The sequence below is a fragment of the Muscardinus avellanarius genome (genome assembly GCF_963383645.1).
Source record: "Muscardinus avellanarius genome assembly, chromosome: 14".
Taxonomy (NCBI): Eukaryota; Metazoa; Chordata; class Mammalia; order Rodentia; family Gliridae; genus Muscardinus; species Muscardinus avellanarius.
The window spans coordinates 24,531,167-24,550,192 of NC_137800.1; the positions used below are offsets into that span (position 1 = coordinate 24,531,167).

Sequence of the window (19,026 nt, forward strand, 5' to 3'; positions counted from 1 at the left end):
TCCATCTCCTCTAGCCAGACCTCCCCTCTCCATCTTCCTGCACTGGGGACCAGACTCATTATATGAGCTTTGGAGAAACATCCCAAAGACAGAGCATAACACAGGCTGCTCCCAGCTCTTTCTTGCTTCTGTGACCTTATTGATGCCACTTACCCATATTCACACAATGTGACTATTATTTTTTTTTAATTTTATTTTATTGGTGCACTGTATTCATACATCATAGTGGGATACAAACTTTTGTAGACATACATGCACACATTGCCCAGTCAGCCCCCACCCAATCCCCACCCCATTCTCTCCCCATCCCTCCTTCCCATGCTTGGCTTAGTGGTTGACATCTAGTATTATAGCAATTTATCCAAAATTAAAAATGATAATCTCACATAACAGTTTCATTTGTCTGATACCAAGTGTTTGATGATTTAAAGATAGCATTTCAATATTTCTTTTTGCTTTCTTTCTTACTAGAGCATATTTTTTTCTGTTTTTTTAGGTGAAACTATCATATATTTATATATTTATTTTTCAGAAAAAAATCTATCCTAATATGGAATATGAATTCTAGATACCCAAAATGATCTTGAAAAAGAACAAAGCTAGCAGATATATATTTTCTGATTTCAAACCATATAAAGCTACAATAATTGAAACAGTGTAGTACTGTTCTAAAGGCAGATATATAGACCATTGGAGTTAAATACAAGCCTAGAGCTAAATTCTTCCCTATATTGTCAAGTTATTTTTGACAAGGTTTCCACGAACATTTGGTGGTGGAAATAATAATCTTTTAACTAAATATTGTTGAAAAATAATAATTACATGGAAAAGAATAAAATTGGACCTTTACCTAATCCCATATACAAGTATTAACTCAAAATAGATAAAAGACCTAAATATAAATCTTAAGACTATAAACTTTTAGGAGAAAATCTGGGTCATAAAACCTCACAACATTGAAATTGGCAGTGATTTCTTGGATATGATTTCAATGGCACAGGCAACAGAAGAATATACAAACTCCCTAAAAAATAAAAGAAAATATTGTATATCCAAAGACAATGTAAACAGAGTTAAAAGTTACTAATAGAATTGGATAAAATATTTCCAAATGCTATATCTGAAGGTATATTAATATTCCAACTAGAAATCCTAAAAATTAACAACAATAAAGGCAAACAATACAACTTAGAGATAGGTAAAAAACTAACAGAAATAATGAATCTCCACAGATAACCAATCTTAGTTGTCTGTTGGATGGAAACTCTTGTTTCTCTGGTTCTGGTGAGTGTTACCTATTTCTTCTTTGTAGTTAATCTCTTTGAGTATTTTCTCTAGCCCTGGTTTTGAAGACATAAATTCCTTCAGTTTCTGTTTGTCATGGAAGCTTCTTATTTCTCCATCTAATTTGATAGAAAGTTTTGCTGGATAGGAAATTTTTGGCTGGAAGTTGTTTTCTTTCAGAGTTTGGAATATGTTACTCCAAGCCCTTCTGGCTCTCATGACTTGGTTTGGGAAGTCTGGAGTGATTCTAATTGGTTTGCCTCTGAATGTCACTTGGCCCTTTGTTTTTGTTGCCTTTAAGATTCTCTGCTTGGCTTCCACATTGGTCATTTTGACAATTATGTGGCGTGGGAATCCTCTTCTCCGATCCTGTCTAAAGGGAGTTCTATAAGTTTCCTGGATCTGTGTATCAACCTCTTGCTCTATATTTGGAAAATTTTCTGCTATTACTTCCTTGAAGAGATTGTTGATCCCTTTGGTATCACTTTCTTTTCCCTCCTCTATTCCAATTATTCTTAGGTTAGCTCTCTTAAGATGGGCCCATATTTCTTCAATGTCAGATTCCTGCTGTTGGATATTTTTTTCTAGATTAGAAACTATGCATTCATTTTTGGATTGCTCATCTTCTAAGAGCGAGATTCTGTTCTCCATGTGGTCTAATCGGTTGTTTGTGCTTTGAATTGAGGCCTTTACTTCATTAATTGCATCCTTTATCTCTTTTTGGGAGTTCTTTTCGAAGCACCTCTATTATTTCTACAGTTATTTTCCTGATTTGATCTTCTAGAAATCTCTGATTTTCTGTTTTATCAGGTTCTGATGTTGTGGGGTTGTGCACATTCATTACTCCAGTGTTATTCCTCTTTCCCATGATTTTGGAGGTTTGTGCCTTCTCTGGGTTCTTCCCTTGGGTCACTATGGCTTCACTTAAGGTGCTCTGGATCTTGAGTCTGTATTATCTCAGACCCCACTACTTCTTTACTGGGTTGTATCACAGAGTCTCCGACCCAGGGAGTCGATAGAGGCTGCTTTAAACTATGGGGGGTGCCAGGTTGCACGTTCTCCTATGGTGTGATATCTCTGCCACCACCGCTCCCTCACTGGGTCAAGTCCCAGGAGGCCCAATACTGCGATTTCTCCTCTGTGGCCCGCAATTTGACTCACTGTTCTTGAGTACGCAGATGTAGCTGTACTGGACTCGGTGAATTCACTGCTGCTGCCTCCGCCGGTGGCAATATGGCGCCTCTGCCACGCCCTCGACCATGAGGCTGGCGTATTTTTTCTTCTCTGGTTTTGATTTCCACTCTGAATCCCTGCAGCGTGTGCTGAGCTCAGCCACTGGGAGCTTTAAATGCTGTCTGCGCCAAAAGATCCCACCTGGCTGTTCCGCAGCGGCTCACCTGGCTTGCTGTAGCCGTCCGTTGAGTTCGCCGCTGCCTCCGGCAGTATGGTGCTGCTGCCGCGTCCTCGGGCTCGTGTGTCTCCTCTGTGGCCCTGAGCTCTGTTCTCAGTCCGCTTTCTCTCTGGAGCCTGGTGTTTTTTTTTTGTTTTTCTGGTGATGGTGTTTTCTGGCTATGAAAGGCGCTCTTTTTGTGGTAATGGAGATTGGTTGTTAGCGGGACTCTTAAGCCCCGCTTTTCTCGGTCGCCATCTTCCCGGAAGTCGTGACTATTACTTTAAATAAAAGTCTTTCAGATTAAAATACTAAAATGGAAGATTTAATTTTACTTTCCTGCTCTGATGCTCTTTCTTTTTGTGTGTGTGTGTATAAAACTGAGTTTTTGAACTGCATAATTTTTCTTCTCCCTGAACACTTTCTTTTAACATTTCTTGCTGGAAATGTCTCGTGGTGACAAATTCTTCTTTCAGTATTTCTTTGAATGTTTTCATTTCTTCTTTACTACTGAAGAATAATTTCACCAGATATAGAATTCTTTATCAGCGGTGCTTTTTTCTTTCCATATGCTCACTATTTAATTCCATATTCTTTCTTGCATATTTCTAACAAATGCTCTTAAAGCCTTAGCCCCGTTCTTATTGGTAAGGTGTTACCAAACCTCCCTACTCTTTCTGGCTTCTTTAAAGTTTGGATCTTCATCTTTGGCTTTTTGAAGTTTGAATATGATATGCTGAAATATAGATCTTTTGGCATTTATCTTGTTTAAAATTCTCTGTGTTTCTTGGATCATTGGTTTGGTATCTCTCATTAATTTTAAAAAATCTCAGTAATTTTTAATTCAAATATTTCTTACCTTACAATTATTGAATTCTCTCCCCTTCATTATTTTCTTCCTTGAATTTGAGTATTTGAGTTTGAAAACTTTCCATTAACATATATTCAGTTCTATTTCTCTCTCTCTCTCTCTCTCTCTCTCTCTCTCTCTCTCTCTCTCTCTCTCTCTCTCTCTCTCTCTCTCTCTCTCTCTCTCTCCTCCCCTCTTCTCTCCTCTCCTCTCCTCTCCTCTCCTTTTATTTTCTTTTTTTGCAGTTCTAGGGATAAAACCCAGGGGCATTCTACCTCTGAGCTATATACAAAATTCTTTTTTTGATTCTTAATTTTGAAACAGGGTCTCACTAAGTTGCAGAGGGCCTCACTGTGTTGCTGAGGCAGACCATGAACCTGTAATCCTCCTTCTCAGCCTCCCATGTACTGGGACTAAAAGCTTATGCCACCATGGCTGGCAAGTTAACTCTTTCCTCAGCTATATCCACTTTATTGATGAAGTCATCAAAACCATCCTTTGTTCTCTTCTTTTATTCTTTTTTCTTCCTCACTTTTTATTTAATTATTTTTTAGACTTTTTACTTTTTCATATATATTCCCCATGTTTTGGGCATGTTGCTACTTTTTTCATTAGAGCCCTTAGCATGTTAATTACAGTTAGTTTAAACTTATCATCAATAATTCTAAAATTATTCTATCTGAATGTGCTTCATTCTTATATAGTTTTGGTGTTTGATTTGTTTCTTCAGATTGTGGGGTAGGTTTTAATTTTGCCTTTTTAGAATGTTTAGTAAAACCAAATTAATGAATCAAATAATAGGAACTGATACAAGTCATTTATAGCCTCTTTATTTTAATCTGAAGGAATTTTACTACTGTAGATGCCCTAAATTTCAAGTTCTTCTCTGTGTTCCTCTTAGTATTCTTATTTATATTGATTCTGTGACTTGTAACCTACTGTTATTATATTTGAGCTTCACTGGTGTGATAAGTATGAGGTAAGAAGGAGGACTATCCTATAATTTTAACATTAAATCCAAGTTCTTTAGTAGACTTTGGCTCTAAAGTGTGACCTCAGGCATTTTGTAATATCTCTTCTCTCCTCAATAGATGCTTAACAAGTAAATAATGTACTCATCTTAAAACTACATGAGATAAACTTTATTATTTTTATTTTATAGAATAAAAAGTGAGAAACTAAGCTGGAAGTGGTGTCATACTCCTGTAATAACAGCAATTTGGGAGTCTAAGGCAGAAGAATCAAGTTCAAGACCAAACTAGGCAACTTAGTAAGACCCTATATCAAAATAAAAAAAAGTAAAAGGATATATATATATTCTTTGTGGTAGAGAGCCCCTGGGTTCAATACAAAGTACCATAAAAAGACAAAAGAAATGAGACAACAGAATTTGTGCTGTTAATCAGTATATATTTTACCTCCTATAAGAATCTAAATTTCATCTCTTTTTTCAGATATTTAGAATGTTAGAATGATGTATATAAAATTGTATATAAAATAGTTTATATAGCCAAATTTATAGATTTGTTAAATTGTTTTTCCACATGAAAACATAATCTTAGAATAAGCAAGTATATTTTGGCCATCTGTCCGTACATGTTAAATATTTTATTTACTCCTTAGCCTCTCTGCTACTCATTATATTTACTTTTCAGCTTACTATGGCATTATTTTTTGATAAATCCATCATAAACTGAAAATATGTTAAGTCAAAAAGTTGTGGTGGTATATACCTGTAATCCAAGTACTTGGGAGGCTGAGACAGGAAAATGGTAGGTACAAGGATAATCTCAGCAATGTAGAAAAACTTTCCTTAACCTAGGTAGAACCTAGGTAGACCTTGTTTTAAAACAAAAATAGAAAATAAAAATGCTGGGGGTTGTAATTCCAAGATATAATGCCCCTGGGTTCCATCTCCAGTACCATAAAAATAGTGTTTATTATACCTAACCTATCATATATCATAGCTTAGCCAAGCCTACCATAAATGTGCTCAGAAAACTTGCATGTGCCTATAACTGGGGAAAAATTATCTAATGCAAAATCTATTTTATAATTGAAGTATTGTATGTGTCATGTAATTTGTTGAATGCTGTACTGAAAGTAAAAAAAGAGAACCTTTTTATGCATATACTCATACACCACTGTAGTCTAAAAATTCTAAGTCAAACCATTATAAATCAAGAACTATCTGTATTAATGTGAAATATATTTTCTTTTCAAGACATCAAAGGCAATAAAATAGAATAAATTGCATTGTTGTGTTGTTGGCACTGTTAGCATACAAGTTATAAATATTTTGCAGGTCTTTATTAGTTTTGTTTCATGACCAAATGCAGCTAAATCTTTTTCAGCATTCAATAATATGCTATTCAATCTTGTATCCATGTTCTATAAAGTAGTATTTAGAATTTAATTCTAATCCTAAAATTTCTTTGACTGCAAGCTATAATTATAATAATCAAAATTGCTTTCCTGTAAGTAAATTATTTTCAGAGTACAGACTAGATACCAGAAAAACACAATGATCTATTGTCTTTCATGTCTATAATTTGTTGAAGAGGAAATTCTAAATTAAGAGCTTAGAAAACGTGTTTGCTGGTATTTGAAATAATTAGTTGTGAAAGTCATGGTCCAAGACTCTTTTAAGTTTTAGCTTTTAAGTGCTTTTTCTCCTATTTGTCAAGTTTTGATATATTTTTCATCGGTATTCAAGAAATGGAGATTATTCCCTTTCTGGAACACTGTAGACAAGTTATGTTTATGCTAGGTAGCCAATATTATTAAACACAACCTGGCTTTGATATTAAATGTGTTGCTACTTCTGCCTGCACACTTAAAAAAGAACAAGCCTCTGTGTATAAGTATAGTACATGTGGAAGTAATTTTTCAAAAAATTAAGGTAATTAAAAAAAATTAAATTGCACAAGTAAAACCAATCATTTACTAGGTATTTTCTTTCTAAGTCTTAGATACTTTAAATTGGCTATGCTCCAAACTCAACACATCTCTGCCTTCCTATTTCCCCCATTAGTGTTGAATATAATTTAAAAGACCTCACTGAAGTTAATATTGTATACTTCATTTGTTTATGTTTTAATTATCATACTTGTAGAATGCAATAGTTTTTTTTTGTTGTTGTTGTTGTTGTTTTTGCGGGTATAGGGATGGAACCCAGGGACATTTGACCTCCGAGCTACACCCCCTGCCCTATTTTTACTTTATTTTGAAACAGGGTCTCACTAAATTGCGGACGGCCTCACTAAGTAGCTGAGGCTGTCCATGAACCGCCATCCTCTGGTTTCAGCCTCCCGAATGCTGGGATTACAAGTGTGCACCACCAGGCCTGGCTTTAGAATGCAATTGTGATGGACCAAGTGCTGTAGTTGCTACTTGATGAAGTCCCTCATAGGAAAAACTTCCAAAATTATTATGTTAATATTTAGTATTTAGGTTAGCCAGGGAAGAGGTAGCTTAATAATTCTCACTTTCTACAGCCGTTACCTTTTCTTAAGTAGAAGCTTTAAGTAAGGCATCCTAAAAGTTAATCAAACACAAAACCCACAAATTGTTACAAGAAAAGATAAGGAAGGTCAATTAAACAGTTATATGACAAACTTAGATGAAGGAATTATTAAACATTTGAGTGGAGAAGACATCAAAAACTACTCTCTTATTGATTATATCAGGTTCCTTGGAATTTGTCTGCTTGTGGACAACTCCCACCAAACAGTACTTTGTACTCAGCTTGGAATAATTCAAGATGCTAATCTCAGTATGCTGTTGAAAGATGTCTCTCAACACGTAAACTCCTCAAGAGCATTAATCTTTTTCTGCTTTGGTCACTGGTAAATTCCAAATATCTTGGACAATGCCAGACACATAGTAGGTGCTTAATTAATAATGGATGCATGAATTGGTTTCATCTTCTAATAGAATTTAATTTCCCTAAAAACGGTCATTTTGTCTGGCTTCCAACTATTTCTCTAAGTCCATTGTAGGCATGTTGGCTGACCAGCTCAATAGTGGGTTGAATAAAATTCAGCAGTATTAAAATATTGTTAGTGGAAGGGAGACCATGGTATAAGTACTCTTTGTTATATATCATTAAGCAATATGTCTGACTTATCAATGATCCATTTTATATATTATGCTCTGACATTTTTGGAAATAAATGTTCGTTCAAATTTAGTGATTTACAATCTTTTTTTACCCATTTACTCAATTTTCCTGAAGATTGAATGAACAATAACTCCACTGTTAGAAAATCCAGACTAAAAACATTTGTTTGAACTTTTCAAGTATCAAGGTTGTATGTTCTAACTTTGTTCAGTGTTTAAGGACAATTTTCTTTAGATAAAAATTTAATATCATCACTATAAAATCCATTTAAAAATTCCAGTAAAACTAAAAGTAGAAAAAATCTCATTGAAAGTAATGTTGAGGTCTCATCAAACTGTACAGTTGTGATTGAAAGAATGAGATGATGTTGGTTAGTGTGAACATCAAGCACAGGTTTTATAACATTTGTAAAATTTAAGGATTACAAAATAGAAAAATTAGACATATTGTCATCTGATTATTCCTTAAACTAATTTTATAACCTCAGTTGTAATCCTGACATTAGTAATATTGTACTAATTATTTTGTTAGTAGATGTATGAAAATACCTGGGTGACCAAGACCTACATGTTGGAGAAACAACCCATATTCTTTTTTTTAAAATTTCTTTGTCACTGTTATACTTAGCATGACAAAAGATATTACCCTTTATCTCTAATTCTCATTTCACCTTTCTGTGTTGTATATTTTCCTTTAGACATAACACAGTGAGCTCAGATTGATAAGAAAATAGAATCACAGTTTAAGATAATACAGGTTCTGGAGAACAACTGAGGATCTATGTTTTTTCCTTGATGAATTGCTAGGGTGGAATTCTAGAGACACCAAAGGATTTCCTTCTGAAGAAAAGTTCAGGGGGTCATGAATCCCAAGCTTAATACCCCCAGAGAGCTGCAAGTGTATGGATTCATCATCAAGAGGGGGACAGGTGATTTTTGAAGGTTATTATGATATGCTTTTTTTTAAAAAAAACAATCTTTCTTTGCTTTTACATTTCCAAGAGATATGTTAACCATTTCCATGCTGACTTTACTTTTTTTTCTGTTTTCTTTTTTTATCCTTTTCTTTAGGACTCAGAAATAGTATCTTTGAGATGGAGAAACATCTCAGAAAACTTGTTGTATTTGTAAAATGCTGATCTCCGTGCCATTGCTCCAAGGTACGCTACTGCATAGTAATCAGGGATATGGAGAGCTTTCCTGCTGAGTTAACAGGTTTCTGTTGTGATGAATGAAAGTAAAAATTATAGTAATTTTGAGGGTCAGTAACACAACTATACTACATCATATGCTTAGATTGAAATTGAGCATGTTAACTACACGTGACTGCTGCTGAGTTCTAAACTCTACTGAATATCAGAGAGGATTTAACCAGCCACGTTCAGTCTGCTTCCCTTAACAAAACAATTCTTCATAATGTGACTTTAATTATTTGAGAATAGTTTGCTACTGATCTCTCTGGTTACTTACTAACAGAAATTTCTGTTAACCAATAGTTTCAGTTATGTTGATGAAACTTAAGAAGTGATCATTTAGAATAAAAATGATATTAATGCATCATTTTGTTTTCTTTTTCAGCCACGTTTCTAAACAAGGAGGCATCTTTGGAAATTCTGGGCAAAGAAAGTTCTTCCCCAAGAAGTTATGAGGGTGCTCTAGCCTTTTCCCATGTAAACAAACACAATGTTTAACCTCTCCACTAACCACAGAATGAAAATCTCATTTAAAACATAGTTTCAGGAAAATTGGAGAAAGAGGCAAGAGATGTCAGAACTCTCAAATTGTGACTTCCTTGTATTACATGAATTGAGTCATTTAAAATAAAATGTTGGCATTATTAAAGTAACATGAGTGTGATAGAAGCCTTTTCTTGCAAACAAATCCAATAGATCAACATGTATAATAAAGGTAAACATTATTATGTGATAAAAATTTCATTGTCTTAATTGTGTGGTCACTGAACAGCATGTCACCTACAGAAAAGATCCCATCTAGGAACACCAAGTCACCCAGTTGTTTTGTCTCAAAATAAACCCAGAGTACCATTCAATTACCATTTATGAGAACTCATTCTTCTGACATTTTTACTCTTGGAAAACCACCTCACCAATGTGTGCTTCAGCATGTCTTTAACTAGTTATAATGACCTACCTAGCCACCTTCCATTAAAAATCATTCTGTGCTCTCAGAAGTGTAAATATCGATATAAATACCACTTATAAAAGCTCAAGGTCTTAGTAAGTTTGCTTAAGTTTAAACCAGGAAAAAAGATTTCTAAGGCAGGCTGGGAGAAGGGTCATGACTAAGACTGTACCATAAACCTGGCCACAGGTAGAGACCACATGTTTGATATGTTCCAAAGTCATAATGTTCTACAATATGGTTTTTATATCATGTTTTTATTTCAAATTGCAATTGTACTTTATGAATGAGATTCAAGGTTATACAGTCATACATGCACACATACCTTGATGTTTCCCCTCTACATCTCAACCAGCTACCCTCTCCTTCCTTTCCATACATGTTAATGAGATTAGTAGTGATACTTTCTTTTATGGACGTAACATTATTTGAAATGTCTCATTCCTCAATACTCCCTTTTCTCATCCCCATCCCAATATGTTTTATAAATATTTGAATTAGGATTTAAACTTTAAAAATCAAAATTTGTGTTTATAAAACAACTCAGATATTCAGATTCCATCCCAGAATTGTTGGGATCCCCAAATAGGATCTGTACACCTTAGCACTACACAAGTCTACACAAATCTACTACTTGCTACACAAGTCTTAATTTTCAATCCTGTTGTTGACACTATGCTTACAACATTAAGAGAGAAAATCTAGACAATTTATATTAGCACAAAGCAAAACAAGCTTGTCAATAAAATAAGTTTTTCAATATCTTTGAATTATATTAACAATGATGTACCTTAGAATTTATATATAATTTAAAGAACAAGTTGGTTTTATGCACTAAAAATTATTTTATGCCTGGTACTAACTTATCAGTATTTTTATGGGTATACAAAAAAATACAGAAACCTTCTCTGTTGATTGTTCTAGATATGGAGCAGTAGAACAAAAAATTAACGGATGGGTTATTTTTAATTCTTTTTCTTTTCAATTTGATACCCTTTCCTGTCTCCCTACTGCTCAGTGCCCACTGTAATATCCTATATGTGAATCTTTTCTCCTCCTCCTCCTCCTCCTCCTCCTCCTCCTCCTCCTCTTCCTCCTCCTCCTCCTCCTCCTCCTCCTCCTTCTTCTTCTTCTTCTTCTTCTTCTTCTTCTTCTTCTTCTTCTTCTTCTTCTTGTTCATTTTTTGTTTTACCTTATTTCCTAACATTTTTCTAAATGGCTTTATATTAGTAAAGTTGAATAATAGGATAAGCATAAAAATCACCATGTCTGTTTGATTTTATTAATTTATTAGAATTAAAGGTAAGTAAGGATACTTGGTTCAGATGCTAGTTTGCCACTTGTTTATGTGATCTTGAAGACATTATTAATACTTGAACTTATTATTTATAAACTCTAATTTAGGAACTGGTTGTCATAAAGATGAAATTATATAATAATAAATGTTGGTCATCTTTTTATTATACACGCTATTCATTATATTAGTTTTTCAGTAGGACTCTACTTGCTTTTTTATTATGCATTTTTATTATACACCATAATGAAGTTCAGAGTAATAGAAACTCTCAAATACATTGTACTTGGTATGTTTCTCTTCTGATTTCACCCAGCTTTCTCACCCTCCCATACATAATATTGAAATTGGTCTTGATAGCTTCACATATGGACATATCATTATTTGAATTGTTTCCATAATTAAGTCTCCCCTTTTACCTCCCTTTCCAAATCCCATTCCACTATTCTACTGGAATCTCTCCATTTATCTGAAGTTCCTTTTATTTCCCAATTTGTCTCTAGGTTCCACATATGAGTGAAAACATATGGCTCTTTTTTGAGGCTGGCTAATATTAAAACATATCCCAGGTGGCATAGGTATATAAGAACATTAATCATAACCTACATATAAGAATTCATACTCATCATTTTATTCCCATAACATTTATTAAAATATCGTTTAACCTACAAAGTTTATGAATTGCTTAGTAAACTTTATCTGTGCAACTCCATTAGAGCATTTTAAAAGCAAAACATTTAAATATCTATAAAAATAGCAGAGGTGGTGAAAACAGTTGGTATTTGCATATTACTTTATGAAAAGACTATGACTTTTAAATACTTTCTCTAATTTACAATTTAAGAAACATTGTGAGGTATATAAGATAGTTATTATTTTTATTAATCTAATTTTATATATGAGTTTACTAAGAAACCTAAAGGAAATGTAGATTTCCTGGCTACATTTAGAAACCACAATTTATGTCTTTTGGCCTTGGATTCACAGTTCTGGCATTCATTTGTATTTTTTTCCTAGGAGCAAGTTGAATTGTAGATATGTGATTGATTGTGAGAATAAACATCCATTGATTGTTTGATTTTTAAAACCCAAAATAGATTATAAAATTCAGATAATCTTTTGTTCAAAAATATACACAAATATGTTGAGTGTGTGTATGTGTGTGTATGTATGTGGTACTATAAATTGAACTTAGAGACCTTCTACCTCTGAGCTACACCCCCAATCCCATTTTATTTTTTTACTTTGAAATGGGGTCTTGCTAAGTTGCTGAGGCTAGCCTTGAACCTGCAATCCTCCTATTTCAGCTTCCTAAATATTGGGATTACAGGCATGTACCACCACATTTGGCTAAATGTATCTTTTTAATGCCATCCCCATCTGTAGTTATAATAAATAAACTCTTCTAATGTAAAAGGCAACCAGCAAGCTCTTTTTATTCACCAGGTATTTCCAGACTGACAGCTCTGGGAAGGTATTTTAAGATTACTTTAAAAGTTAATAACAGAAGTAAGGTAGGCCTGGAGTTCAGCAGTCCCTAGAGTAGTACATCCTAGTTTACCACCAATGTGTGTCACATCACTGACCTCAGAAGGTGTGAATTTGTCGCCATCAGTAAACACAGTGCCTGTCAGTAATGTTTTAACCTTGGAAACTCTTTCCCTTGACCCATTCAAAAGCATATTATTTTTTGATAGACTCTGAAAGCTAGTTCTGCCAATTATATGTGGCTCCTACTTATTGTATTATGTCTGTGTTGTCCTTGAAATGTTTTCAGGTTAATTATTTATAGTGACATGCTAATGAATAAAAAGTTCACAAAGGGAAAACTGAAAGGGTGCTCATGTATAAATGGCCAACCTAACCACTACGCATCTGAAATGTACCCCTGATGAAGGTGCAATAGTCTCTGTATTTATTTTAATAGGTCATAGATAATAGATTTGTATTATTGTAGCCATACAGAGGACACATGATATGATAACCCAGAAAAGAAGCAAATGGATCTGGACACTGGAGATTGTTCATGTGAAAGGAAAGGTCAGAACAATAATGGATAATTTAATGGGTGGTTAGGTTTTTGGAATCAGGATAGGTTTATGCAAATATGCTGAGATCGATTTAGATTTATATACTCACCTTCTTGTGGTAGAAAGAATACAAGTACACCTTACAATTATGTCAGTCATCAGCCCTGGATGTGAGGTTCTTCAACAAATTGTGGCACATGCTTTCCTAATGTGTGTGACTTCTTATCTATGTGACACTTTGTCATGTTTTTACTCTTATCGTATTATAAACTTCAACCTATAGTAAGCCTCAGAATTATCTAGAGATCAGTTACAACATTGCTATTTCATACTGTTCTTTCTCTTATACTCAGTTTCCATTTGCTTCAGTCAACATTCCTACTGCTGTGATCCAAAGCAAATGACAACACAGCTTAGAGGAATTTGCTCATAGTGTTTGGAGATTTCAAGGTTGAGTCCAAGTGAGGCCATAGTTTGCAGAGCTCAGGACATGATAGTAGGAAGCAAAAAGAGAGAAATACAAGGCTCTGCTCTCACATCATGGAGGCCAGAAAAAAGAGCAAGCAAAGAGATTCAAAAGTCCCTGAGGCAACATGCCCAGAAACCCATCTTCTCCAGCCACATTCTACCTGCCTAGGTTACCATCCCGTAAATCCATTACAATAGATTTAACTACTAATGAGATTGCAACCCTCATGACTTAATGATATCAACTCCAAAGAATAATAGATGATATGTTTAGGGTACATTCTATATCTAACCATAATATGGATTTAATAGAAATGAATTTGGACTAAGAAACTATATTTCTAACAACTTTCCAGGTGATACTGATGCCATTGGTGTTTGAAGAGCATTGACATAGATAGAAGAGCTATTAGTATAGCAAAGCCTCAGATAGTTTTTATTAAAGAATATGTTATGAGATGCTTTTCTGTAGCCAGATTCCTCTGCTATCATAAAATGTTCTTATGATGCTCATACACTTTGCTAGATAACTTCTAACAATAAAGGGTGCTAAGAATTTTTATTTGAAATTGTTTTCTTGGAAGGTGATACTTGAACATAATTATTAAGATGCATTTATGCTATGAATACTGCAATGTGACACCAAAATCAGTAGCATTACCAATATTTACACTTTGTGCAAATAAAAACACCTAGACCTTTAGGCTTTGAGGAGGTAACCCTGAATTATTAATGTCTCTAGGTGAAATAAAATAGATGGGGATTATGGTAAATGCTTCCTCCCATTTTAACGGTTAAAGAAAAAGATTTAAAATATGTTTTCAGTTCCTAGAAATAGCTTACCTTCTACTATACTCAGAGGAATCCCTTATTTAACAAGTATTCTTTGATTGCCCGTTGTGTGCCCACTGTGTTTGCCTACCATGCAAAAGGAAATACCTCCTTTTTATGCTTGAATACTTTCCTTTTCCACAGACATTTCCACTGGGCCTGGGAGATGGGCAATTCTATGCATGGACAGATGGTTTGAGAAGAAAGGACTGGCATGACTATGAAAGCATTCAGAAAGAGGCTATGCGCTCAGGTATGGAGTCCAGTGTAAGCCAAAGTGCTGCTTTCCTTTCTGCAGGGTCCCATTTGTCACTTTAAGGATCTTGGATTAGTATTTCTTCTCTACACAATGAAGTATGTCTCAAGATATTATTGGAAATCAATACTAGGTAGAACGATAACTTCAAATTTCAGAGGAAAAATAAATAAATAGCCTTTCTAATGTTAGCTACAGAGAAGGTCACTAGAAGTTGAGAAATCTATAGCACTTTGTGTTTCTCAACTCCCTTTCCATAATTTCTAAGGTTATGTTGAGATGTTGTCAATGAGACATGACCTGGTAGTCATGTATTGGAGCAAGATTCACTCATTAGGACTGAAGTGTATCCTACTTACAATGCCAAGTACCTAAGGGGTACCATAATTTCCATGCCTTGCAAGCAGGTACAGAATATCCATAAATCACAGCATCTGGGGACCTGAGGTTGGCAATACTTAGACATGCAAACAGAAGGTTAAATAGGATATCAAGTAATCCTTGCCATGTGTAGCAAAATTCTAGTCTTGGTTTAGAGTTAGAGAACAGAGTAACAAGAAAGAATAAGTCCTTCTAGGAAGACTGAAAAAATATGTTGTTGGAAACAAATATTCAGAAGAATATGTGAGTAGAAATTTAGTAAAAGTGAGTAACACATTTTAGGAAGCCCATATTCTGTTTTTCAGCCAAAGGACCTCTCGGTTTTTTTTTTTTATGGTGAGAATGACAAAGAAATAGAGCAGCTACTATTCAGTAAAAAATATTTGAACAGCACTAAGACACTGCATCTGATTCATACCAGCAAAGCAGCTATGACCACATATGGTCAGCCTTCCTCATCAAGATGAAAGGCATACACACATCACTCATTTAGCCCTTCCCCAATTCCCACCCCAATCAACCTTATATTAACCCAGTCATCTGTTTCTCTTTAGAATCTTTAGAATTCATGATACCAAAGTTTGAGACATTCACTTAATCTTATAAGCTGTACTACCACAATGTTCAGATGCTGATAAAATAATAAAAAAATTTACTGAATGAATGTTTTGTACTAAGTACTTCACACAGGTATTTTATTTTTATTTAAACCTCAGAAAAAATTATTAGATGTTCTTATCCCAACCTTGTAAAAAATAGAATAAAATCAAATCCCCAAGATTTACTAACATTTTGATCAAATAGTTAATATTTTGTAGAGCAAGATTGAGAGCCAGGTCTTATCATGCTCCATTATACTCCACTCTCTGACATCAAATAATAATAAGTGAGCAATATGGAGCAATATCAAAGGAATATATAAGTAAGAGAAACACCTACATTGAAACCATACCTTTTCTATACATGAGCTAAGTAGTATATTTCTGTTTCTGATATTTTACAGAATTGTCCAAAGAATTAAAAATAATGAGCTTAAAATAAACAGCCAATTATTTGGACATATCAAAAATTCAGCTAATGATAAATGTAATTATTGATCCTTTTTTTTTAGTTTTACATGAATGGGTATGCTTGCCCTTTGCTTTTTCCATAGAAGAAATGAGTTTTCCTAAAATGGATTTTTAGATACAAAATCTAGTACTTCATCTTTATTTCTGCTTCATATCATCCTTTCCAACTCCTGAATAAACATGACTCTTATATTCTTATCAGCACTTAATTAATGGAAAATTGATCTATAAGGGAAGTTAGTAATATAACAAATTCTTTATAAATTTCTTCTTCAATTAAAAAAGTTTTCAGTGTTAGATTTTTATATGAACAACCTGAAGATATATAAAATGCAATAGACTAGACCTCATTATTTTTATATTGTAAAATATATCATAAGTACAAGTATATTAAAATATGAATGTAAGTAGTATGAATGTAGCATGATCAACCTGGACACTCATTGTTGGGAGGGAGAGAAAGGGGAAGCAGGGGGAGGGGAGGGCACCAAGCACTATCTGAATGTATGCCATTTTCAATATGATCCACATAAAAATATGCATGTATATATATATGAAATAAACACACACACACAAACTTGCAGATACTGAATCAAAATAAACAGCTCTGTATTTCATTTCTAGGCCATGAAAAGTATTTGTGCCATTATGTCCTGTCCAAGGCCTGGACTTTGTTTTGCTCTATTACTTTTCTCTAGTTATTACCATTTGTATATTTATGCTTAAACAAATACTGTTAACATTTTGCCTGTTTGAACTTTATCTAAAAGTTGAGTTATATTTTATTACTTCTTTATACAAGGCAATTATTTTTAAGATTCATCTATGTAAATGAGTACAACTCTACTTAATTCATTTTTCCTGTTATTAAATTTTCTACAACATTATCCCCTTCTTGGGCGTTTGCAAAGTATCCAAGATTTAGTTGTCATGCATAACTCTGCTCTAAGAAATTCTAGTACCTGGTTATGATTTTAGATAATACATTTTTAGAGTGAATATTTAATAGCAGATTTGTGTGTCTAAGGAATGCACATTTCACCTTTAGCCATACCAATCTGCTTTTCAAAATTGTTACATCAATTCATTCCAATAAATAAGGGACTGAATTCTCATTGCTTGACATCCTTAATCAGAATTTTTTTCCAATTTTATGGTATGAAATGATGTCTCATTTTCACTTACATTTGCTTTTACATTTTCCTAGTCTCTAATGTGGTTAATCATTTTATGCCTACAAATCATTTGTTTTTCCCTTTTCGTAAAATTTCTAGTAATTTCTATTTTCAGGTTTTGAAATTTTTTCATTTTCTTTGATCCATACAGTACACTTAATGTATTCTAGATAATAACCCTTAATGGTTAAATATGCTAAAAAATTTTATCTCACATGTTACAGACTTTAAAAGATTCCTTATGCATTTTTTGAGAAATATTTCTTAATTTTGATGCACTTAAATTTGGAATTCATTGTTTAAGGATAGATCAGTCTGGTCTTCCATATTGTCTTTTAAAAGTCTGACAAAACTTCTTAGGTTTTCCCTTAAATCTACCTGTTCTTCATTTTTATGCAATTTAAGGGTCTGATATTTATTTAGTATTTATCTATTTGGTTATTCAATCCTCAACACTATTTGTTGAGATTTGTGTATTTCTTTTTATTTATGAAGTGTTAACTCTACTATAAATTCTTTCTATATTTGCCTGTATTCTTTCTGGATTCTGAATTCTATTCTATGAGAAAAATGATTGTGCTAATAATATAATAGCTTATATAAAATGTACTCACAATAACTCTTGATATCTGGTACAGCTCAAAAAGGAGTTACTTTTTTGATCTTCTTCTTGGGGAAAATTTCAATTTTTACATTATGTCCTTTCTAATTATTTTACCTTCAGCTTTAAATTTACCATCACATTGGGTGGGCGTGTAGTTCATTGGTAGAGCACTTGCTAACATAGTCAAGAATCTGTGCTCAATCCCTAGCACTGCCAAAAATAAATAATATACATACACAGATTTTAAAAGTACATTGAGTGTATTGGTAAACCAGGGGATAATGATATTTAACAATATCAAAATGTCCATTCCATAGAATATCATATTTATTTGCTACTTATTTATTATATTTCGGAATGAGTTTACAGTATTATTCTTGGGATTTTTTAGTATTAATCCTAGAAAACTAGTAGTATGTGGGTGTTTTATAGTTTTTAATATTATTGATATTCTTTATTATTTGCAGCTAGTATATAGAAGTATCAATATTTTTAGTATTAATTTATTTTGAAGAAATTCTAAACTTTTCTATTAATTAAAATCAGTTGCTTGTAGGTTAGTTTGTTTTCGATGTAGACACTCATCTGCAAATAGTGACAATGTTTTAAAAAATGTTTCCTTTCCATTCTAGTTCTTATAATTTTACTATTTTTTATTCAATTATGACACATGGTAGAAACTGGTGTAATGTTGAATAGTAGGTAATTATAGCTACCTTTGACTTTTGGTGATTTCTTTACATTAAAAATTAAATATCTTTTAAAATTTGTATCTATTTATCTATCTAATATAGGTTTACTTTATTATCTTAACTAACATGATAAATATACACTATACATTTAATGATTAAGCTTCATTATGTTATATTTGCATTTGTTTTATGAAAAGTTTATGAATTTTATTTTTAAAACCCAAATGAAAGCTGGTGGTGCACGCTTGTAATCCCAGTACTTGGGAGGCTGAGACAGGGGGATCATGCAGGTTTGAAGCCAGTCTCAGCTACTTAGTGAGGGTCTTGGCAACCTACTGAGACCTTGTTTCCAACCAAAATAAAAATGGGTCTGGGAGTGTAACCGGAGGTACAGAGCCCCTGGGTTCCATCCCCAGTATCATTTAGAAAAAGAAAAGA

At 33.5% G+C, this 19,026-nt stretch overlaps 1 protein-coding gene across 1 annotated transcript in view; it reads left to right on the forward strand.

Moving 5' to 3' along the window:
* GALNTL6 (polypeptide N-acetylgalactosaminyltransferase like 6) overlaps positions 1 to 19,026 on the forward strand; it is a gene marked incomplete at both ends in the record, with an annotated part of 1,089,171 nt that overhangs the window by 358,294 nt on the left and 711,851 nt on the right. The window contains one exon of the mRNA XM_080710675.1: positions 14,555 to 14,663. Within this exon, the coding sequence (XP_080566801.1) occupies positions 14,555 to 14,663 (109 nt within the window). The remainder of the gene's footprint in view (positions 1 to 14,554; positions 14,664 to 19,026) is intronic.